This window comes from Conger conger, chromosome 1 (genome assembly GCF_963514075.1).
Source record: "Conger conger chromosome 1, fConCon1.1, whole genome shotgun sequence".
NCBI lineage: Eukaryota > Metazoa > Chordata > Actinopteri > Anguilliformes > Congridae > Conger > Conger conger.
Window position 1 is genome coordinate 29888780 of NC_083760.1, and position 23991 is coordinate 29912770.

General features: G+C 44.2%; 2 protein-coding genes across 2 annotated transcripts in view; one reads left to right on the forward strand and one right to left on the reverse strand.

Moving 5' to 3' along the window:
• LOC133128053 (serine/threonine-protein phosphatase PP1-beta catalytic subunit-like) lies at positions 1–16737 on the reverse strand. Its single transcript, XM_061241276.1, has 8 exons — positions 16260–16737; positions 11341–11472; positions 7280–7510; positions 6071–6175; positions 5746–5817; positions 5159–5310; positions 4284–4418; positions 1–1939 (listed from the first exon to the last, which is right to left on the reverse strand). The coding sequence occupies exons 1-8, from the start codon at positions 16309–16311 to the stop codon at positions 1835–1837; spliced, it is 984 nt and encodes a 327-aa protein (XP_061097260.1). The 5' UTR covers positions 16312–16737; the 3' UTR covers positions 1–1834.
• Positions 16303–23991, forward strand: part of dglucy (D-glutamate cyclase) — a 17281-nt gene continuing 9592 nt past the window's right edge. The window contains exons 1-6 of the mRNA XM_061241256.1: positions 16303–16506; positions 16938–17051; positions 20757–20910; positions 21878–22076; positions 22639–22789; positions 23837–23959. Of these exons, the coding sequence (XP_061097240.1) occupies positions 16946–17051; positions 20757–20910; positions 21878–22076; positions 22639–22789; positions 23837–23959 (733 nt within the window). The 5' untranslated portion in view covers positions 16303–16506; positions 16938–16945. The remainder of the gene's footprint in view (positions 16507–16937; positions 17052–20756; positions 20911–21877; positions 22077–22638; positions 22790–23836; positions 23960–23991) is intronic.

A 23991-nucleotide genomic window follows, 5' to 3' on the forward strand; every position in this document is an offset into this window, starting at 1 on the left:
TTTACTTTGCAGTTACATTTATTGAATTCAAAGAGTTTTGAAACAGAACCTTGTACAAATCTTGAAAACTGCTTTTTGTAACTATTGTGTCCCAGAATGAGGAAATAAATTAACAAAAAAAAAAGGTCAACAAAGCATAAATATAAACTCGAAAACATACAAAATATGAAATAAACTAAATGAGGCCTCATTTCGAAAAACTGGGGAGTCTACCCACTGGGCAACAGATCCACAGTAACAAGGAATGTCAGACTTTCAAAGAGCACCCACAATACTAGAATATCCTTCATCCTCCTGGGGCAAAAAAAAAAAAAAAAAAAAGGGCGCACAACAAAACATTTCTGCCATTTGACTGAATTTGGTGTGAAAACTTGACAAACCACATCCACTGCCACTACGCTTTCAGCCAAGCTTTAACCTGCAGAGTCGTACCATAGCGAGGGTGTCTATGCTATGAGTGCAAAAAGAGCCTGGACAGTCCTTATGAGGCAACTGCCCCATAGTCCTTCAGCTAAACCCAAATTCTGAAAAATGGGGGGAGATCAAGATTCCCAACCCTGCTTTCTTAATACATTCAACGGAAGTTTAAGCCGCACACCTTGAGTACCGTGGTCTGTGGAACTACACGATGGCTGTCGATAACAGTAAAGATCAAACATTCATGTGTTCATTACATGGGGATAGGTTCAAAGGAATTGTGTTGTGTGGAATGGACTGGGGAGGGCTGACTAAAATGGCGTGTGCTAGAACAGGGAGACATTCAGCTCCTTGCCAAGACCCACGAGAGGCCCTGCTCAACTTTAGCCACTGCGGCGGGGGTTCGGAGGGCACGAGGTTGGTACCATTTACTGCTTTCCTATTGCCGACACTGGATGGGGAAAAGCGGACCCCCACAATGTGGGTCCACAAGGTCCCAGACTGCAGGCTTGATAAGAGGCAGGGCAAAAGGCACTGGAAGAGTGTGCCCTTTGACCTCATGGTTCTCCGCGGGTCCTACATGCATCCTGCCTACCTGCAGTGGTGTACTGGGGATTCCTCAAGAGTAATTTGGCTTCTTGTCATGGCTTTATCTACGCACCTCGACTCTTACAGTTAACTGCTGTATGGTCCTCATTGTGCACGCATATGCAAATGTGTGTGTGTGTGTGTGTGTGTGTGTGTGTGGGGGTGGGAGAGAGAGAGAGAGAGAGAGAGAGAGAGAGAGAGAGTGAAAGAGAGAGAGATAGCATGTGTCACTACTGTTTTACAGTTTACTTGGCAACATGCGTTCAAATCTCCCTTCATTCAAATGAGTTTGTGCTCAACTGACTGAGCCCTAAGTCTCAGACACAATCTTGGTCAGTTTAACAGAAGTAGGTTTCAGATGGTCACACGGGTCGATCAAAGACCGTCTTACAGTGCAGCCAAGATCAACTCACAGTTCACAGACTAATCTGAGAAGCGGCTGAATTCACAGATACCATGTTTCGTACATTCACCCGGACCGAAGCAAAATCTACGTTTTTCATTCATACAAGGTTGCTCTTCTCGATATGCTGTTTTATATTGCTTCACCGAGTAGTGGGAGCGGAGAAACAATTTACGGAATCAGAAGACACAACAATATTTATATTTGAAAAATACAGACCAAAAACAAAAAAAAAAAAAAGCAAAAAAAAAAATAGATATTGATTGGTCACAGCAAAACGTATATACACGTATACCAGAAAAGATCGGTCAGTGTGGAAGATGGGCTGGACAGCTCCCTAGAGGCAGAGGAGAGAGGGGGGGGGGGGGGGTACAGGGGTACAGTGAGGGGCAATCGGAGGACGGCCAGCAGGGTAAGGCTGGCCGCTCACCTCTTTTTGGGGGCTTGGGCGGTGCGAGGCGGGGTGACGGGGCGCCCCGAATTCACTCCCCCGTACTGGTACTTGGCCTTCTTTTCTGATGGCTTCAGGATCTGCACCGGAGAAGGGGGGGGGGGGGGGGGGGGGCATTAGTGGAGTCTGTTTGTTTTGTGATGGCAAACTTTAAAATAATATTAATAACAAATGTCAAAATGCGCTGTAACATTAAAGCATTCCATGCCAACTCCAGGAGGTTGCACCACAGCACATCTTTGGATTTTTCTCTTTTTCTGTGTGTGGGTGGATAATTATGAGATATAAAATTCCTGAAAACATGAGCTTCATACTCCATTTCATTCCCCCAGTAGGTGTTTAATGTTTTCTGGGCAAAATTTTTAGAGGTCCATAACTGAGTTAGGAAGAGCCCTAGATCAGTGAAAATGTGTATCTATACGTAAAAACATGCATCTACTGCCCTAAAAATGCACTTTCTTTCCACTCGGGACAAATTTTGCAGGGTCATATCTCCAAAAGTAAACATATTTTTATTTTTATTTTATAGGTAAATGAGTTTTCTGAGAGCACTCAATGTGTAAAGATAAACACGTTACCAATAACATTAGTTGAGATATGACCCATGAAAAATTCTATTTGGCCATTTTAGGCACATTTCTTCTGTCCGGAAACCAATGTCAAAAATTTCCCCTGACCCTCTACTTCGGATATGTTGAAGTTATATCCTTGGTACTCAGTGGCTTTTGTTTATACAACAATTCTAACGATCCTAACCTCATACATCTTTACACAGCTGTAACACAAATTACGATTGCAGGTACCAGTATAGCCACTGTGGACCATTCCACTTTTTAAATGAGGTGTAATCTATTACAGCATATATCCACGATCAATTTATGTATGACGTGAGATTAATTCAACATATAATGCTATCCCCACATACAAATATACGAACATGTAGTGCTTTTCTTTACAAAGTTATGGATCTCTAAATATATCACATTTTGCGCAGTAAGTGGTTCTACCGGGAAAACAAAATGGAGTATGAAGCTCAGGTTTGCAGTAATTTTATACGTCATAATGTTCTACCCACACACCAAAAAAGAGAAAAATCCAAGAAGTGCTGTAGTGCAACCTTCCTGGAGTTGGCATGGAATGGCCTGTATCAATGAATTCTAATGTAGTAAACTTTCATGTAGCCTATTTATTTATTTTTTTTGCAATGTAGTCCAATTAGAAACTACAAAGCCGTTGGGGCATGCAATCAGAAAACGATCTCTTTCTGACCAAATTTTATTTTTATTTTTTATATATTTCAAAGTGGCAATCTGATTCTTTCATATCACAAATACTATGCCACTCCCACCCTGTATGGAAACGTATGCAGGAAAACCACAGAAGCCTGTAGAATCAGAGTTGCGAGTCTGGGGACGCGTAGTTTGCGTGACACGTACTTGCGGCAGTAACGCAGGAGAGTTTGCGCAGCATAAACAAAAAGAAGTTTGAGCACTGTAGTCTTTGTTTTCAGTAACATCACAACAATGGATGGAAGTACCAGCAGTAAAGTGACTGAAAAAAGGAAACCACACCGACTATCAGAAGAAGGAAAACTTCTGTAGAAGGCTGTATGATGCAGGGAACTACGGGAATTGAAGTGTAGAATAGACGTGTTATGACCTCGGGTGGGTGGGTAGCCGCAAAATTTATTTACATCTGACATTTCATTGATTGATTTCTGAAAGCGAAAGCTTTTGACTGCAGTTCTCAACCTTTTTGCCCCCCGTGTCCAGACATATTCTAGCCCCCCTCCCCCTACAGGAGAGACGATAACCTGTCTGCCTCTCATCATTGCAAATCCATCTGCACAAACTCCAATGCAGCTAGTCAAGCTTATTCAATTTAACCCCATGAAATTACTCATAAAAATTTTTTGTAGTAATCACATATATAACTCAAATATTTACAAATCTTCTTCATTTCCTTTTTCAGTTTCCTTAATTGTTTTACCCATAGAAAACAAAGTAAAAAGGTAATTATATTTCATATAATCTAAATTGCTGTGACTTCATTTAGCTGAATCATGTACAATCATACTTGTGTCTTGTAATTTTGTGATTGAAGCTTTCAATAATTCCCATCATCTCAAGGCCCCCCTGGCAGCTCTCCGAGGTCCCCTTTTAGGCTCTGACCCCACTGTTGAGAATCACTGGCTTACACCAATAATAATGGATCAGTAATAGGCGCGAAAGCAGGGATAATCAACTCTGGCCCAGGTTGTCTTTTCTCCCAGGTAATTAGTGCGACTGATTGGCCAGACTATCTTCCCAACTGACTCCCAAGTAAAGGGAGGGTGGAAACCCAGTAGCCAGCCCTGGAGGACCGTGGATTGCTGATCCCCTGCACTATAGGCACACATTATAATAAGGGATTGGTGTGGCTGACCTGGAAGGAGCACATGAGGGACTCGTCCACACTCATCATGCCTCCGGCGTTGTCGAACTCCCCGCAGTAGTTGGGGGCCGAGAACAGGGTCACCAGCTGCCGCTTGGCGAAGAACTCGTACCCGTCCTCCACCACCTGCCGAAGACACAACTTCACAGCGCGCGACGCAACTGGAGAACGCCCAGTCGTTCTCCGCAAACTATACGACACGCAACACAGCCTTGCTATACAGAACGCAAGGTTGACAAAGACCTTACCGTCGACCTTCACAACCTGTAGATACGACAGACGAGAGAACCCTGGCACACACAATAAAAAAAAAAATCAGTCGTGCTCGTCTTCCATGAGCAGATATTACTGCAACAGAGCACGTAGCACGCCTAATTTATTCCACACGACTGAGCTAAACATGGCACAACCACTATTTACACTGAAAGCCTGCATGTAGGCAGCATTACCCCCAACAAGGTTTAATGTGCCAACACAACCCAAAAGAACAAGATATACTCTATAACAAATATCAGCACATACACCCTACCCCCCTACTAGCACAGATCATGTCCTGACTAGGCCACATTTATGATCATTTAATGAATAGTAATATATCATACTGCGGTTCACAAAACTGTGATGAGACGTGACATCACACCATTTGCTTCAAAGGAGAGCATATTCCTGTTTGCGCTTTCCCAAACAGATAGGAGATTGTGTTTCACTGTAGATCGCCCCTTGCTGCAGAGAAAGTGGAGGAAAAAGCATTAAAGAAGAAGAAAAAAGAGAATGTTTCATGATGAGGACGGCCCTTGCTCATCTAGACGGGGGCGTTTCACACCAGGACAGAGAGAGAGAGACCGGACGCAGTCCTGGTCCGCTACCTGATGCGCTCTGCAGATGAGGTCCAGGTCGTGGCGGTTCAGGAACTTGCTGACCACGTCGGCCCCGAAGGTGAAGGACACGCCCCGGTCGTTCTCCCCCCAGCCCTGCACGTCCTTATCTGGGTCTGACCACAGCAGGTCACACAGCAAACCTGGAGGAGGGAGAGAGAGAGACAGAGAGAGACACACAGAGAATGTGTGAAAGGAGAGAGAAGACAGAGGAGGATTGTTATTCACAATTTAACTTGCCATTAAACACTCCAGAACACAATCAGTGTCAGTGAGAGTCTGCAATGAAAAAAATTTGAAGCAGTTCTGCAGGACCGTGACGGGCAGGATAGACAGCCAAGTGAAGAGTTCTGCTCCTCTCAGTAATTAGGAGTGTTCTGTCAGCACTCGTTATATCGAGCTCCAGGCTACTACCAGATGTTCAACCAGACAGGCATAGCTTATGGCTTGCAGGCAATACAATAAATAAAATATACAGGAAAAAAAGTGAGGCTAACCCTGGGCAATACACAGAAACACAAGCACAGAGGCACAAAAAACAAATTACTGTACATGCACATGACTGGCGACATACACACCTGTATCAGGGACATCAGTTGGCCTCATGATTCTGCGGATTTGTTCCATGGACTGGAGGTCAGGAGAGAGACCTGCAGAAGGGGAGGGAGGCATAAAGGGAAAGAAAAAAATAAATTAATTAATAAAAAAAAACACAAAGTGAGTGAGAGAAAGAAAAGTTGACCAGATGGCAGAGGAGGGAGATGACAAAGAGCAGATGACAGGAGTGAGCATCTGGAACTTTCCGTTTTATTTATTGCACTTCTGTTCACTCATTCACTGGACTGAAACTCATCTTCTACACACACAGTCCTCACTTGCTCGCTACCCTGCGTGTAAACACACCTCCGTGGCAGCAGAAGATCTTCTCGTCAATGATAGCGGCGATGGGCAGGCAGTTGAAACAGTCGGTGAAGGTTTTCCAGAGTTTGATGTTGAACCTGCGCTTGCCTGCAGGACGGAAAAAAGGGGAATTAGACCAAACGGGAAGCAATGTCTGGAAGGTTCCAGAACTTCTGTAAAAGGCATAATTAAAACAACCATTTGCAGTACTGAAAGAACCTCTGGAGTCCCTCAACCCTAAGCTTCCCCTGCTTTGGTATAGGAATTTTAGCACTTTGATTAATACAGGAGGTTAGGCCAATATGACTTTCATAGATATTTCATTATGCTAATACAAGTGGTTCTTGCTGCACTATTACAGTCTCGCAAGTGTGTTATTAACCTTTCCTGTGGTAGTGTTTACATAATTGCTCTTATATACTTTGTTTTGCAAGTCACGCTGCTTACGAGCATCTGCTAAATGGATGTAATGTGAATGCACCCCACCATCTCACAACTGTTCTCTCTCAAGCATGCAAAGTGGCAGATGTGGTTGGTTTTTGTTTGTACCAGTATATATTAGAACATCTCTTATACTCGTCTCAGAAGTCCTACATGCAGCGTGTACACGTCTATGGGCCCACAGCCTGATTCATGCTTCATCCGTCAGCCTCCGTACGGAGGGGCAGCACGGGGGTCCAGAAGATTCCGGTACTGGTGGAGGGTCCGTACCAAGCCAAAATGAAGATGGCAAAAAAACTGTAACCGTACACCGTGCTCCATTACATGACATTACATTAATGGCAATTGGCAGAGCGACGTACAGTTGATTAGGCTAAACAGGAGACAATCCTCCCCTGGAGCAATGAAGGGTTAAGGGCCTTGCTGAAGGGTCCCACGGCCGTGCAGATCTTACTGTAGCTACAACGGGGATCAAACCACCAATCTTGCGGGTCCCAGTCTTAACTGTACCTTGCCCACTACGCTACAGGCCGCCCCCACATCGATGCAAATCGTCAAAGCTATTTTATGGCCTCTGTAGTGTGTGCTGCTTTCTGGAACAATTGAAACTGTGAATGCAACCCACCATAGAGAGTCTCTGGGCAATACAGTACAGCCCCTCCATACGGAAGATGCCGGAAGAAGCATGAATCAGGCTTACGCATGTATGTTTGCTGACATTCTTCTCGCGATGGCCGCAGAAGCGGTTTACACGACGCGCGCGTCTCTCACACTCGTCGTAGAAGCCGTATATCCTGTTGATGGAGGCGCACTCGTGGTTCCCGCGCAGCAGGAAGAAGTTCTCGGGGTACTTGATCTTGTAGGCCAGCAGCAGGCAGATGGTCTCCAGCGACTGCTTGCCTCGGTCCACGTAGTCCCCCAGAAACAGGTAGTTGGCTTCGGGCGGGAAGCCTCCGTACTCGAAGAGCCGCAGCAGGTCCGTGTACTGCCCGTGGATGTCGCCTGAGGGGAGATCGAATGAGGGATGAAGCGGGGGAGAGGGGGTGGCCAGAGAGGCACAGACAGAAGGACGCCCTCTTTCGCGACATCTCAGGATCCAACCATCACCTTCATACCACTGGCGGCCATTTTCTTTTCCCCCCTCCTGGTTTATTTTTGGAGGAACGGAAGAGACACGTGGGGCGTGGGGCAGGGGCCAGAGGGCAGGAGAAACAGGGGAGGAAAGAGAGAATAGATGAATTGATGGGGACAGAGAGAGGGAGAAAAGGGGAGGGGTATTTGGGGAGGGCAGGGAAATTAGGTCAGGTAGGGTCCATTTGTCACGCATCTCTTGGTCAGTAATGTAGCAGGGATACAGGCCCACAGAGATTAATGTGTGGCATGTGAGAGAGGGACTCAGACATCTCAAGGACATGGAGCTGGCCAGAGAGAGAGATGTTGCTGTTGCTGTTTCGCCTCTGTCACTCAGGGGAGCTGGCTACTGTAAATCCAGGCTAATGAGGTCTGCCATTACCCAACTCACTAACTACCTAAAGTCTGGCTAACTTGGTGTTCGCCAATGTTAACCAAACCAGTTTCGCTAACTGGAATTCCTATTCATTCTGGCAACAAATAAAGTCAATGGTTATCAGAATGCAAATGCAGCTTGGCAATAATCATTTCAGGATTAATCATTCCAGGGTCTAAACAGCTGCGGACCAATCTGGTCTTTAGGTCAACCAACTACAGGCCAAACAAGGCAGCGGCTCACCAGCTCTAGACCAATCCTGTCCGGGGGTCGTGTATAAAGACCGAGATCCCCAAGTACTGAAGGCCAGGGCTGCTCACACCCTGAACGTGAAACTAAGGGCTCCTTCTGCTACAGGACGCTTGGGGCACCCACACGAGCCAGCCCAGTTTCCATTAATATCCTCCTGCTCTAGTTACTGAACTACTTTGAAACAACCTCCTTTCAGGAGGAGGAAGTAGATAGAGAGTAAGTCAGAGTGACAGAAAGAGCTCTGAATTTAATAACTGAATATTTCTGAGTGAAAGAAAGTACACATACTGGAATAATAAAGAAAGGAACCAAAAAGGAGGGGGGAAAATGGAAAAGTTAGGAGAAATGGAAGAAAAAAAAAAACTTCACGAAGAAAGTAGAGCAGAGCACACAACCAAAATCTGTGTGCAGGATAAAGGGTGTGATGGGGTGTGGATGTAGAGGGATAAAAACAACCAGGGCTTGGCAGTGTCCATAGACTTTTAGTCCCCACTCCACATACACCAGGGATATATGGAGGAACAGGAAACTACCGGGGGCGGACATCGCCGTTTGCCTCAGGGAACGGCTCCATCTCCTAGCAACAGTCTCCCGCAGATACACAGACGCTCTCAGGTTACCGCGCTTCAGCGAGCCTCAGTTAAAGCTCCTCTTCGCGAGTCAGGTCCTGTCAAAAGCACCTTGTTGTTCTGCTTCTGTGTGGTTATGCAATGTTTACCGGCAAGGTTATTTGCAGAAAGTGAAGATGCAAACAGAACTCTCTGCTCCAGAGAGGCTAAAGCAGGGAATGCATGAACCCGACGGACTCCTGACAGTCCGACTTCGACTGACAACGGGGTTTCATCGCCACCGGTCAGGATCTGTGCCAACTGTCCGGCAAAGCGTTCACACCGCCCCGACACTCACTCGCATTCCTGGTCTCGGCGAAGGCACGTCGTCATTTTAGGGCAGAGACCGGATATACGCTGGACAAGAATTAGCAAGTAAACAATACCGTGACAAGGGCTGAAGAGTTGCCCTGTCGGGTGTATACATAGCAAGAATAAGAGAATATAGCGAGAACAGTGAAGATGATGTCCCAATTCTTTCTTTTTTTTTTTTTTTTCAGCTTTATTGGACAGTATATAGAGACAGGAAGAATGGGGGCGAGAGAGAGGGAAAGACATGCAACAAATTGTCAGACGGTCGGATTCGAACCGTTGACGTTGCGGCTCGCAATGAGCATGCAGTCAGTGCTCTACAGGCTGCGCCACCGAGACACCCCATGATGTCCCAATTCTGAACGCAATCTGCAGTTGGTCCTCTTTGTTGGGGCCCCCAGAAACTACAGCCAGGAAAGCACCCTAGCCTATCTGGCCATCTTCCCCACAAAACCACTAACTCCTCTGCTGTATCCACCTGTGCACAAGCTTGCAGTTTCTAATAGTGTACTAGCAACCAATTCAGCTTTTGAAAACAGTACCAGCAGTGCCTGAAGTGGAAAAGTACCAGTAGGCTACTCAATTGAGCCTGTAGTTAATACCAACAGCATCCATGCCTAGATCTATTATTAGGGTATGCAATAAGAAGTAACAGCAGGCTGTTATATGGGCGAAATACAGACAAACAAGTTCAAGCACCGAGTAACAAGCTACCCAATACAAGTAGGTTATCACCAGAAAACACAGGATTTAAACTTAGGCCATCAGAACATCCCAGAGCCTCCTCTATTTCTCACCACAGCCTTATGGTATTATCACAGCCTGGTCTTTAACAGCCTAAGCTCAAACTCCCGATTAATTTTCTGAATCCAGTCCCAATGGGGGCCCGATGCTTTCTGAAGGGCTGACCACAGCCGAGGACATGCATACACCAGGCAGACTGCACCCCGACAGTTGGCTTGGTGCATTCCCAGCTTATGAGAGCTCTGAAATAATTTCTTGAGAGGCGCAATGCAGGCTTATGATGCAACGCTGAAACACACTCACTACCCACTTGTTAAAGAATATAATTGAGATGAAAAGATGATAATTGAGTGAATACCAAGACAAAGTAAAGATGGTTATCAAGCTCGAGATGACAGCTTATAATGTCAATATGAACCCTTACTGTGCTGGCACAGAGATAGTTTATGATGTCGAGATGAACCCTTACTGTGGTGGCACAGAGACAGTTTATAATGTCGAGATGAACCCTTACTGTGCTGGCACAGAGACAGTTTATAATGTCGAGATGAACCCCTACTGTGCTGGCACAGAGATAGTTTATAATGTCGAGATGAACCCTTACTGTGCTGGCACAGAGATAGTTTATAATGTCGAGATGAACCCTTACTGTGCTGGCACAGAGACAGTTTATAATGTCGAGATGAACCCTTACTGTGCTGGCACAGAGATAGTTTATAATGTCGAGATGAACCCTTACTGTGCTGGCACAGAGACAGTTTATAATGTTGAGATGAGCCCTGACTGCTGGCACAGAGCCTGTTTATAATGTTGAGATGAACCCTTACTTTGCTGTAGCAGAGACAGTTTTCAAGGTTGAGATGAACCCTTATTGGAGGCGGTTAGAGACTGAGGTGACCCTATCCCCCGGTGTGAACAGATGTCTGCCTTTGCAGCAGTGTCACAGGTAGTTGTAGGACAGGCAGGGCGACCGGCCAGCTCTGCAGGAGGCAGACTTCTTCCTCACAGTCAAACTGATAGCACTTTCCATTTCAGACCATGTCAGACTGAGGTGCTGGGCTGAGACTACCACAAATGAACCCAAGAGAACATGCCAACTGTCATGAGCAGAATAGTGTGTGCACCAGAGAGAGAAGGAGAGAGCAAGAGAGATATTTGACAAACCTTTAAAGTTTAACTGCATGCCAGGAGCATGTTAACCTGAATTACAATACCTAGACAGTCAGAGACAGGAGACGGACAGAGAGTCAGAGACAGGCGACGGACAGAGAGTCAGAGACAGGCGACGGACAGAGAGTCAGAGACAGGAGACGGACAGAGAGTCAGAGACAGGAGACGGACAGAGAGTTAGAGACAGACAAAGATCCAGAGACAGGAAACGGAGAGAGTCAGTTGACAACTCTACTGACCGCAGATCTTGAGCGGAGCCTCCAGCTCCAGCAGGATGGGCTGGCTGAGGAAGATCTCACGGGACTTGATGCACAGCCCCCGCACCTCCGCCTCCGACATCTGCACGATCTTCCCAGGACGACATCCCCGCACTGAGAGAGAAGGGAGAGGGGTTTTCAGCTCCGCCACCAAATGGTAAATGGTCTGCATTTAAATAGCAACTGATGCTTCTCATTCACACACACCAATGGCAATTGGCCACCATAGAAGGCACCAACCAGCACAATCAATTGCGGGTTAGGTGTCTTGCTCAGGGACACTTCGACACACCCAGGGCAGGATCAAACCGGCAACCTTTGGTCTCCAACTTTGTAGGACTTTCAAGGAGCGTGGGGACCTTGGTTAATTCAGAGAATTCTGCATTGGCGGACACCCAGGGAGACTGAAATCCACCCCTCCCCCATACAGCTTAAAGTTCCCAAAAGATCACAGGGTCCCAAATCGCTCCAAAAGCATAGTGTACTTGAGTCATTTTTGTGACCAACCCCTTGTTGAACCACTGTCCAACAATACAGGAGGGGGAAAAAATGATTTTGTGCAAAATAAAGTCAAAATAACCACATATATGCACTGCAAACATACGCAAATGGGCCATAGCCATAACATGTACTTTATCAACATGTATTTGGAACAACCCAAAGTGAGGTGGTTGATCTCATTGGATTCCTTCTGGTTTGGGATGGTTACTCCCACCCACAACTCTGTCCTGGCTTTACAGACTAAAATGCACTGTAAGAAGCGCTAGCTAGTCAAACATCTTGCCGTTAGTTCCACAACAGGGCTCTTTTCACTAGTCTAGATATTAGACAAAAACATACCAGGCACATTAAATAATTCAGTGCAAGATGATGTGATGCAGCCTATGGTTAAGAAATACGTCATGCAGCAGTTTCTTCATTACAAACTACTATTGTATTCTATAGGTTAAATTTAGGCCCATTTAGTTCACTTCTAACTAATAACAATGTAAACACAATGTGCCCTCCTTCACTGTAGGTGCATTTAAAGAGGTTCACACAATAGGAGGGGTACAGTAGTACTGTTTAGAGAGGTTCTCTACTATTCAGCAAATTTAAAAGAAAAGGCTCGTTAAATTAGCAATGGGCAAGAAGCACTTTTGTTTTACCAGACCGCCTAATCTACTTTACATTTCACACTGGCGACATTGGCATGCGTGTTGTCACCAGTGCCACCTGAAGCCAGACCAACAGACAGGCGATGTTGAAGCTAAGTAATCATTTTCAACGTGATTGGCATTTTTTTTTTTTTTTTTTAATAAGCCACACAAATAAAACTAAACAAAAAAAAACAGCGATATCTTAAGTTTGATAACATCTTGACGGCTCCAAAGAATTAGGCCAAACTAAAGCTATGTTAGCTAGGAAAATGTTCATTTGCGAGTGAAAATTCCTGCCCTGTCGCACCTCAGCCAAACATCAGCGATATAGAAATAAACTTGAAAAAAATAGAGAAACAGACATACTGGTTGCACCATAAATCCCTGCGGTGTTGATGTGGGTGCATGCTAGGACGACAGGACTACTTGAGGGCACAGGCTGCAGTAGATTTGCATTCTATTTCTGTACACCGTGCCCTTCTCTCATTATTATGAGGTTACATGCTGTAATGCCATCAGGGACATTCGGGACCTCTCACTACAATATATTTAGATAATCATTTTTAGTCCTTTACAATTTACATAAAGTACCTAGCCATATCCAAAGGAAGTTGCATTCCACTGAAGTATGAAATGAATGAAGTATGACCCCACTCCATAGTAATGCATAAAGACATGCCTACTAGGTAGTGAGTAGGAACTAACACGAGAACAATTACCATCCTGAAAAACTTGAACCTGGGGTGTGTGCCAGTGTGTGCTTCTGTGCCTGAGTATGTGTGTGTGTGTGTGTGTCTCCATTTGTGAGCACATTAATGTGCAAAAAAGGGTCCACGAATTTCAGTTAAATGGCTTAAGAAGGTATTATTGTGTCACATTACTCACTTACCGAGTGATTGCTCCGGGTCCTCTGTCCTGTGCAGCAGCCGAAAACACTGATCATTTACACTACCCTGTCATATTTATGACCAGCCACTTAACTTGGGGCGATGCATCAATCTGCATCCAAAACCCATCAGTGTGCAAATTACTGGCCTAATGTTTTAATGGACAGATATTTCAATTGGGCAGACTGCCATATCACATAGAAAAGTGACCTCCACTGAAAAGTGACTCATGGGACATGTTTTAATTATAGAAGTAAGCCCTCTTACCGAAAAGTGTGTATTTATTGAATTTCATAGGCCACAATGGTCTGAATTTCAAAACCTAGGTGACAATATATACATGTAATTGTTCCATGATATGGAAAATTGATCTCAAACCCAAAACTTATATGACAATATACAGGTAAATGTTATATGCTATGAAAATTGACAGAGGTTCAGAGCCAGTACTGTGGTTTTCCGCACACATATTAGAGACACTGCAAAGCGTAGCCAGATGTTCAACGGCAACAGGAGATGAGGACAAACTTCGCCCACGGAGGGACCATGGGTGGCCATTTTGGCTCTGATGTTCAGACTAAGCATCTCAAAGCACGCTTGGCCTGACGTGGGGGGCCACCAGCTGCTCCGAGCTCCAGGTAGCTGGCGTCCGGTTCGTTCTGAAGCCATCTGGAGCTGCTTTGATCCAGGTCCCTTTGTTATTTTCTGAAGATGCAGCAGCATCAAGTCTGGGAATGAGGGGAGGCCACTGGCACCCACCACAAAACTCATCAAGTTTTGTTGAAGGCCAAATTACTATAAGGGTATTTGACACCCCTAGAGACTACATTCTGTCTGTATGCCTGTCTGTTCCAAGTAGCTATATTGTTTAGTATATTGGCCTGACAATCTTTTTTTAGCAGTGTACTCCACATGCATTAAAGGTGGCAGAGAAGGCCCACTGGGTAATTCCCAAAATTCACCATCCCTGTAGAAGTTAATGGACAGAAATTCATGGGTCTCAAACCCTCAAACTGAAATGCACTGAGCCAAGCCGAGCCGGGGTAATCCGGGAACACACAGAGGCCCCCTGCCAACACATTCCACACTGCAGCCTGAGGCTGGATCGTCTGTCTACCCCGTCCCATCCACTCCCCTGCTTTGGTTACCGCTTTGGGGGTGACAGACAGAATGCTGATGCAATACAGCCAGAACCAGATTATCATACCGCAATGCATTGTTTAGTCCAGTGTCCTCTCTCTCCCTCGACTAACCCCCTTCATTTCTGACATCCTGTAGACCAAAATTCCTTTAACGAGATAAAGGTTTTAAAAAGACACACCTCATCTGTCCAAGTACAAACGGTTCAAATGCTCATTCACTTCTGCGTAACAGTCATGGGGTGACATTGTTATACTTTAAGGTCATCACACAATATCTCTTACTTTTGCCCAAAGACCCAAATCCCATTTAATAACTAACAATAAAAATTAAGTGTCATATCACAACACTATTGATATAATTACAGGAGACCGGAGCCACATTTAATCAGACACAGTTGAGTTTTATGGATTTGGAAAGTTTCTAACTGTATAAGGCAGTGTGTAATTAAGTGGCACCGTTTTCCGCTTGAACTAATGACACAGATAGCAAAGCATATCACATTGCTAAGCTGTTCCGTTAGAACGCAGCTTGCTCCACTGGAATGCAATTAGTCTAATTGACAGAGGTGAGAGGATTTCATGAAGGCCACTTCACCCAACTCCTTCACACAGTACATTTTTTTATATAAATATAAACTTATGTAATATACATGTATATATTTATTACAATATCCCTCTCTTTTGGAAGCTGAAATAGCCGTTTAATAATCCCCAGCAGTTAAAGGCACACCCAAGTCTTCCAAAGGTATTTTCTCTTAACAGTCCAGCCCTGCCTTCGATATTCCTTTGTTTGCATCTAAATCTCCAATAACGGTGCGCAATTTCGGACCAATATTTTGTCTGCTATGTATGTGTAGCAAACCATGAAGACAGCCCAAGCAAATTACGTTCTAAACATGGAAAAGGGGGTGTGTGCCGCAAGGAATGCGAGCTAAAATATTCCAACCGCCCTCACAAAATAATATTCCTCAGAAAGGGTCGCCACTAAGTTAACGTTTATGTTGTTAATTTTTTTGTCTTGCACTTAGACCAGAGGAATGTTTAGAAAAGCAAGCTAGCGGAATGTTTAACCTAGCTACCCAGGTTACTGTATCCTTCGCGTAACCGTACCGCCAAGTGTACATTCCCACTTTGAATACAGTAATCCATTTTCTGGGTAACGTCAGTGGTATTTTTCACTAGACAAATTGGGTAAGCATTAATCTATCTAACATTTTGCTAGCTAGCATACACAACGGTTCAGTCGCAGAGGCACCGCTTGCTGAATCGAGCTCGGAGTGCATAATCTAAATTCGGTGGTGGAAGCTAGGTAGCCAACTATACCGTATATGCGAAACATCTGACAAACCAACCTTAGTAAATCAGTTGCTAGCGAGCTAAATAGCAACAATCAGACTGAAACCACAACCTATACCATTACACGAAATATAGGATACAACCACCATATTACTGTCTAACATATGGTGGCGCCCAGAGTAGAACTCGATATAATCCACCGCCCCATGTACTTCTTTTCCTCCAAACGTTAGCAAACTAGCCAGCTAGCTACCCTAAGCAAAATCTGCATTACCCGTTCAGCTTGTAGATACGTTAGCGAACTAATGCGTTAGCTACTAGCTTGGTGTGGCTTTTCATGTAACTATAAACATTGATATCCAAATTAAGAATATTCACAAAACATCTTCAGTTGCTGACTTCGGTGAAAAGAGAGGCCAAACGAAATTGCATCTTACCTTCCAGAAGCCGAGAGATGAGGCTATCCACGTTCAGTTCGCCTTCCGCCATCTTCTGAACTGGCAGTCACTTGTGGAGAATTCTTCGCTCCCTCGATCACCACCAGAGGGTGATAGGCAGAATTGGACCGTGTGAAAATAGAGAACACTTTTTAAAAAATCGAGTTAATCAGTGCACTTGCTACTAGAAACCGTAACGTTACTGCGCGAAGGTTGAATTTAGCCCTTCGACGAATCGGATCAAATGGTAATTTAAGGCTATCAAACCTGCTTGCTACAGTTCTGCACCGCGTAGAGTACTTGCGAAGTGACAACTTTTAGCTTGCACTGAAATTATTTAATCTACGTTATCTACGTTCGCTCCCGTAAACTACACTAGGTGAATACAAGATCACCATGCGTCACATTTGCTTACTGCATAACATGCCAGATAGACTTGTTTTGTTTTGGACTTCATCCCTAGGTATATATTAGAGTATGTAATGAAAACCCTTGTCGCTAGCCTTCTCACTAAATAGCCTGCTGAAGAGGGAGCTAACTGGACTTCGCAGCACAGGATAGGATAAATGTGGATTGGATTCAGGACTGTTGTGTAGGCCTAGACGGCGAATAATAAGATAGGCTAAAACTGTATATTATCATTAAGAAAGGTTTGTTGACCTAATTATTTTAATATAGGTCCAAGAATGTTTCCTGTTTTTAAAATCATGGGCAGGCTGCTGAAACGTGTGTTCCACCTTACAACTTATGGAGGAATGCATTCAAGGGGAATGACAGCCAGGAGGGGGACAGGTAAGGAGTTTTCCTGTGAACAAGCGTCATATTCATCTAGGGCAAGGCAGGGGTCTCAAACTCTAGTCCTGAAAGCTCCGTGAAGTTGGCAAACGTTGCTGGCCACAATTGGAGACTTCCGGTTCGCATTTATCAAAATAAAAGTTCGGTGAATAAAATTATTTATGAACTGTAATTCTGTCAATTTTAATTGTTAAATTAATACAGTTGGATATGATTGTGATGTCTTTGCAGAGAATATAAAATTGTGCACAAATTTCAATAAAAACTGTTTGCCACCTGTTGTTGCTGTCTGTCAGGTGTGGTATGGGCATGCATTGCCATAGACTGTCAATTCACAAGCAGCTCATTTGCATAGCTCATAACTCAAAAACTATGATTTATTTCAAAATGAAAGGGGGTATACATTTGTTAGCTGGACCCATATCTTTAATATTCTATAGTCCTTTCTGTGAAATCCTGTTCCGAGCAATTGTTGTTGTGTTTCTAGTGTGGGGTGGCCATATGTTGCTATTGATTTTCAGTTGCCACCCAACTCATTTGCATAGCTGATAACTCAAAAACTATAAATTGTTTCAATATGAAAGGGGGTATACATTTGTTAGCTGGACCCATATCTTTACTATTAAACAGTCCTTTCTGTGAAATCCTGTTTTGAGCAATTGTTGCTGTGTTTCTAGTGTGGGGAGGCCATACGTTGCTATTGACTGTCAGTTGCCACCCAACTCATTTGCATAGCTGATAACTCAAAAACTATAAATTGTTTCAAAATGAAAGGGGGTATACATTTGTTAGCTGGACCCATATCTTTAATATTAAACAGTCCTTTCTGTGAAATCCTGTTCCGAGCAATTGTTGCTGTGTTTCTAGTGTGGGGAGGCCATACATTGCCATAGACTGTCAATTGCCACCCAACTCATTTGCATAGCTGATAACTCAAAAACTATAAATTGTTTTAAAATGAAAGGGGGTATACATTTGTTAGCTGGACCCATATCTTTAATATTCTATAGTCCTTTCTGTGAAATCCTGTTCCGAGCAATTGTTGCTGTGTTTCTAGTGTGGGGTGGCCATAAGTTGCTATGCAAATGAGTTGGGTGGCAATTGACAGTCAATAGCATAGTAAAGGGCCAGTGTTGGTGCAGGTATTTGTTCCAACCAAGCCACTACGCACCTAATTCTACTAACCAACCAGTAGCTAAGTCTTAGCTAAGGACCTTGATTAGTAGAACTGCTTGTTTGGAACAAAAGCCTGCACCCACACTGGCCCTTTATGTATAAGATTGAGTTTTTAGCCAGTCAAGGGCCGAAACAGTTTACTTGCCTCCCTACTATCAATTATATACATTACACTGGAGTACACTGGAGATTCTCTATAAATGCAGTGTACCTGGATGATATGCATATGTCCAGGGTTTTGCTGTGGCTGGCTTCTCGAAATATGTACGTGTGTATGTAAGTTTCATAAGACGTCCACCCTTGTAATAAAAATCCCCTGCCCCTCCTATGATTTACTGGACTGCGATTTGACCCAAAGATCGATCTGCCTCTTCCTCTCTGGGGGACCTCCTAAAAAGTATGGCTTACTTTCTTTAAAATGTGCTCCCAAATACACTCAGCGAACCCCGAAAATGTCATCCGGGGATATTGGAGATAATTTTGACTTCAGTTTCTGAAACGGTGTACTCACGGTCTGCATTCAGGAGCAAATTGCATACTAAAATTAGTAGGCAGTTTGTTTTGTAGACTGTACACATATTTTGAGGACACAGTAGAGGCTGTTTCAGACATGGCCGAGGACTTAAATTAAGCACAGTGCAGAAACACATCAGAAACCAGCCGTCTAGGATCCCTCAAGGATTTGAGTTAAAGGAGCACTGTCACGCTTTTTTGACTTGACCTTATTTTGATTAAATGCTTAAATTTTGTGTGTAAATCGGCGTCAGTATAGACATTTTCTAGATCTGGGTCACGATTTATCAAAACAAACACTGGACGTGTTTGGCCTGTGTCACCCAGAAGGTAACGGGCGCTCAAACTCGGGACTGACATATTTCTTGTCAGTCAGTTTGGAAATTTCCCCTTCCTCGTAGCCAATTCAGTGACTGAAATCACCAGACTTTAACCCTACTGAGCATACATTTCACCTCCTGAAGAGGGGATTGAAAAGCAAAACCCACTGAAAAAGGCTGCAGTAAAAGTACCACAAAAGGAGAATGCAACAGTTTGGCGATGTCAGTGGGTCACAGGCTTGACGCAGTTACTGCAAGCAAGAGATATACTACCAAATATTAAGCGTTATTTCCTTTCATTTACTTAAATACTCTCTGTTCCAATACTTTACTCACCTAAAAATTGGGTGGTCTGATACACAAAGTGCTATGTTCTAAGTAGTTTAACACATCTAGGTGTAAACTCTTGTCTCTTGTCTCGTGTTCATCTTTTTATCTCAACCCCAAATGTATTCAGTGTATTGCAAAAATAAAGGAATTGGCCTTGCTGTTCCAATACTTTTAGAGGGGACTGTATGTGGCAGCAAGCTCAACATCCCAGCCACCAAATGCAGAGCAGGGGTGAAGGAGATCCAATCATACATGTGTGCTGAGCAATGACCACTGTTATGCCCACCAAACGAATCCCTCCCATATATTCCTTTGGTGACCCAAAGCCAATTATGTATCCCTGCATCCCTACATTAATTACATTAATGGCTTTTGGCAGACACTCTTATCCAGAGCGATGTACAGTTGATTAGACTATGCAGGAGACAGTCCTCTCTTGGACAATGGGTTAAGGGCCTTGCTCAAGGGCCCAACGGCTGTGCGGATCTTATTGCAGCTATACCGGGGAGTGAACCACCGACCTTGCATGTCCCAGTCCTGTACCTTAACCACTACGCTACAGGCTGCCCCTGCAGGGCTCCCAGTGCTGTGCTTTTACAGAGTTAGCTACCTAGCAGCCTACTATTATATGCCATTTGAAGTACTCCTTAAACTACTCCTGTCAAGGCATTGTATCTATTTTCAGTTGGACAAAAGTATGTCAAAAATAAATTAGTCATGGATTTATAGTCATGGATATAATGCAGTCTTATGCATTCCTCATATGTGGAATTGGAGTCAGGTTTTGGACTTCAAGCAAGCCATGTTTTATTTTTTGCCAGCCTTTGCTGTCATTTCATGATCTTGCACAATACTTTAGTTACACTTTAACTCAAGGAGCTATTCCTTTATTCACCAGTGTGGTGAGAACATTGGACTGTAGGAAACCAGAGGAGAAATGCCTTTGTCAAAAGGTCTGTGCCCAGCCACTCTCCGGGGGCTGATTCGCGCACAAACACAGGATATCAAAAGTACTTCAGGCATTGCTTCAGGTGAGGAGGGTTAATCTTTTAAAATAGAAATAGAAATTTGTGGGCGGCTGGGTAGCTCACTCTGTAAAAGCACCATGGTCTCTGATCCCTCAGGATCGTATAGGATATAATCTGATCGATCCCTCCATATCCCATTCAACGTCCTTCAGAATACCTTGATGAGGTTTTGGATGGGCCTTTAACAGTTTATCCTATGGATTAATATTCGTGTCTATCCTTAATGCAGTACTGCAGTGTATTACTGTTATAAAGTACTGACCATGCAATTGTTATTTTTGTTATATACACTTGGCATTCTGCTGTTATTCAGGAGTCGTGCATTGTATTTATAGGGTATCAGCAAGCGAACGTGGTGATCCTGCATAAGAGTCTAGCAGATGACTTTGAGGCGTTTTGCCAGGCTAACAGCGGCCCCCTTCCCCTGCTGTACCGCAGTCAGCCTGGGGAGTGGGCCTGCCCCCCTCTCGCTAAAGACTCCGACATCAGGCAAGTCGCTCGTATCATTGATTGACATTTATGGTAAATTAAACAATTTCAAAAAGCCACATAACATATATTTTCTTATACTGCTATAACGATAAACATAGTCCAGTAGTCACAAACCTTGATGAGATAGAGAGAAGCTGTGAGATGAGGTAAGTATGGTTAGTTATTCACAGGATGAAACCTGCACCTCACAGTTTGTGTCACTCTCATAGATTGAAAACCGTATGAATGATTAGCTAGTTCTGCAAGACCATGTAAATTGTTGGGAGAGTGGTGGTTCAGCAGAAAACAAACAAGACTGTACAGTCACTCTGAAAGGTGAGCAGCCATGTTAGATCTGCAAAGTGGTAAAGGAAAACATTGTGAGCATGAGTATTAACAAAAAGTTGAAATAGTATTCAAGATATATTTAGAAATACAATGTATAAACATTTAAAATGTATTGTGAAAATGTATTTGCATTGCATTTTTTAAATATATTTGGAAGATAGAAATATATTTATCTTATTTCACATAAATAAATACATAAATACATTTTAAAAAGCATTACTAATAATGGAAATGCATTACTAATATATGAAATGGCCCATTTTTACATATTTTTACATATATTACCTTCTGTAGTGAATGTTTGCACGCTCGCCAAATTTTCTGAACGGCGCTATGTACATACATGTCAAAATTCTATGCACTTGAGTACAGTGTTTCTCAATTCCAGTCCTCGGGTTTTTGTTGTAACCAAGAACTCACACATCTGATTTAATGACTGAACCAATCAAACCACCGAAAACACCCTTGATTAGTTAAATCAGGTGTGTGAGTTCCTGGTTACTACACAAAGCTTCTGGCAAGTGAGTCCCGAGGACTGGAGTCGAGAAACACTGAATTAGACAAGGCCCTGGCAACGCCCACAGGGAGCGACAACGAGTGGCCTTCCTCATCCTCGTGCCCCGTTTTGGCCCCGCAGAACGGACTGTCCCCAGTACTGCGTGTTTGAGAATGGCCGCCTCACGGCTGAGGTGCCCAGCCTGTCGGCCTTCACGCAGCAGATGCAGGACATGGTCTCCTTCTACCTTGGCTGCAGCTTCAGTGTCCAGCAGGACCTGAGGGCCGCGGGCGTCCCCATCCGAAATGTGGAGCAGAGCCGCAACGTCAGCATGTTCAGGGTGAGAGAAGGCCACGCAGGGCTGCTGCCTGGTGACACGGTCGAAACTGATTAACTATTAATTTCCCTTTATTTATCCAGGCAGGTCCACTGAGAACTCATTTGTAGTGATTAGCAGGGAAACCAAAATAGTCAAATAACTTGTGTCGTCAGTCAACTGGGAATAATTAGGGGGCCAAATGCAGTGAGTGGCCCATTTATTGTTAGAATTTGACCACCAGTACACTGGGGTTATCATAGCAACTCTTATGAAAAGTGCAGGACCACAGTTGAACATCTTATCCAAAGGCCTGCACATTCGAGCGCATTCTACATCCCAGACTTATGATAACTATGCCCCAGAATAGGGCATTTGTCATGTATTAGTGTTTGGGCAAACTGAACCACTGCCTCACAGCACTATTTTATTGGTCCTCTCCGCCTCTGTGGGTCGAAACCGGCTTATTTGAATAAATATATGACATTAACAGCAATTTTTTACCAAGCAGCTGCACTAAATACTTTGGATGTGTGCTAGCCTCTATTATATCAGTGGGACTTAGCGTGGCCCTGTGCCCTTCCAGACCTCCTTGCCGTGCCGTGGAGTGGGTGTGTTCCGGTGCCCCATGGTGGTGTCGATGCTGCCGGTTCCAGAGGGGAAGCTGGAGGCCGCAGCGCAGGTCTCACACTTGGCCCCCACAGCCCACGGGGCTCCCATCCACATCGGGGACACAGGTGAGCGCTGACCCAACCACACCTGGAGCTCTCCAGGAGATTGACTGACTTGTGCTTCCTTCACCCATTATGGATTAAGGTGCTTTATAGAAGACCAATAGAAAGGCCTAGGAATCACAGTGCATTTCAACGGCCATGTGTCTTCGAAAAACAGTCATATGATCAAATATATGCCTTGCATCCATCTGTTAAGGGAGATGTAATGTGCTGGTCGCATCCGTCTGTTAAGGGAGATGTAACGTGCAGGTCGCATCTGTCTGTTAATGGATTACAAATTCTCAGAATTGGAACAAAAACTTAAGATGCTTTAATATACATGTGGGTTTTTATATTCTGTGCTGGTTTGGAGCCAATCTTCATCAATTAAGGTTCTTGAAAAAGAGTTTTTCCGACTTAATTCTTTCCCCTTAAATTTAAGACCCTAGACTCAGTGTCATTCGATTAGTCTTTGAGCTCTTCATTTTCCGTTTACGCTTTGGTGTCAGCGAAGAAGGATGTCAACAATTTGAGCACCTAGGACCCCATTAATTTCACCTGCCAGTGCATGCGCGAGTGAACGTCGTGAAAAATGTGACCTGAGGAATCATTCTCATTTCAGGAGCACATTAGAGAAAATGATTTCATCAATTCTTATGACATCAATGGCTGCGTCAAACATAATGTGAGCTTAAGAGGATAAATCAATCATTTTTTCTTAATTAGACAATTTCAGTGTCTACTAGCAGCTCGTTAAAATTGAGAGGATATAATTATGTTTATAAAAAAGAAACCAGCATACGAAGTTGGTCCTCAGAGCCAAGTTTGAACACCCTGATGTACAGTATATCCACAATCTGGGCAAAAAACAGGCCATTTTTGACAGCTATTTTTTTTTGTTACATTATGACTTAATCAATCACCAGAATTAAATAAAGCTGGTTAAAATTGGTTTCTGAAGAAATAGAAGTAGTGCACATTACAGATGAAAAAAATACTCCAGGACCAAGTTTTTGGAAAAGCTGCCTTAGCACCTTCGCTGGCACGGTCCGTGTTCCCGTCTCTCTCCAGCTCTGATCGGGATCCAGGACGTGTCCCGGCCGGAGTACGGCGAGGCGGTCGACCCTGCCCCCGGCGACGTCCCTGTGTTCTGGGCCTGTGGGGTGACAGGAGTGGAAGCGGTGCAGAGCGCCAGTGAGTGAAAACGCCGCCGTTATGTCACGGGA

What these genes read in the sequence shown, in the direction of transcription:
- LOC133128053 (XM_061241276.1), bottom strand. Translation starts at nt 16,311, where the DNA reads ATGGCGGAAGGCGAACTGAACGTGGATAGCCTCATCTCTCGGCTTCTG. An exon ending in CATCTCTCGGCTTCTGGAAG is followed by an intron (nt 11,473 to 16,259) that starts GTAAGATGCAAT and finishes CTTCTCTCTCAG; the next exon opens with TGCGGGGATGTCGTCCTGGG. An exon ending in GGCTCCGCTCAAGATCTGCG is followed by an intron (nt 7,511 to 11,340) that starts GTCAGTAGAGTT and finishes ATCTCCCCTCAG; the next exon opens with GCGACATCCACGGGCAGTAC.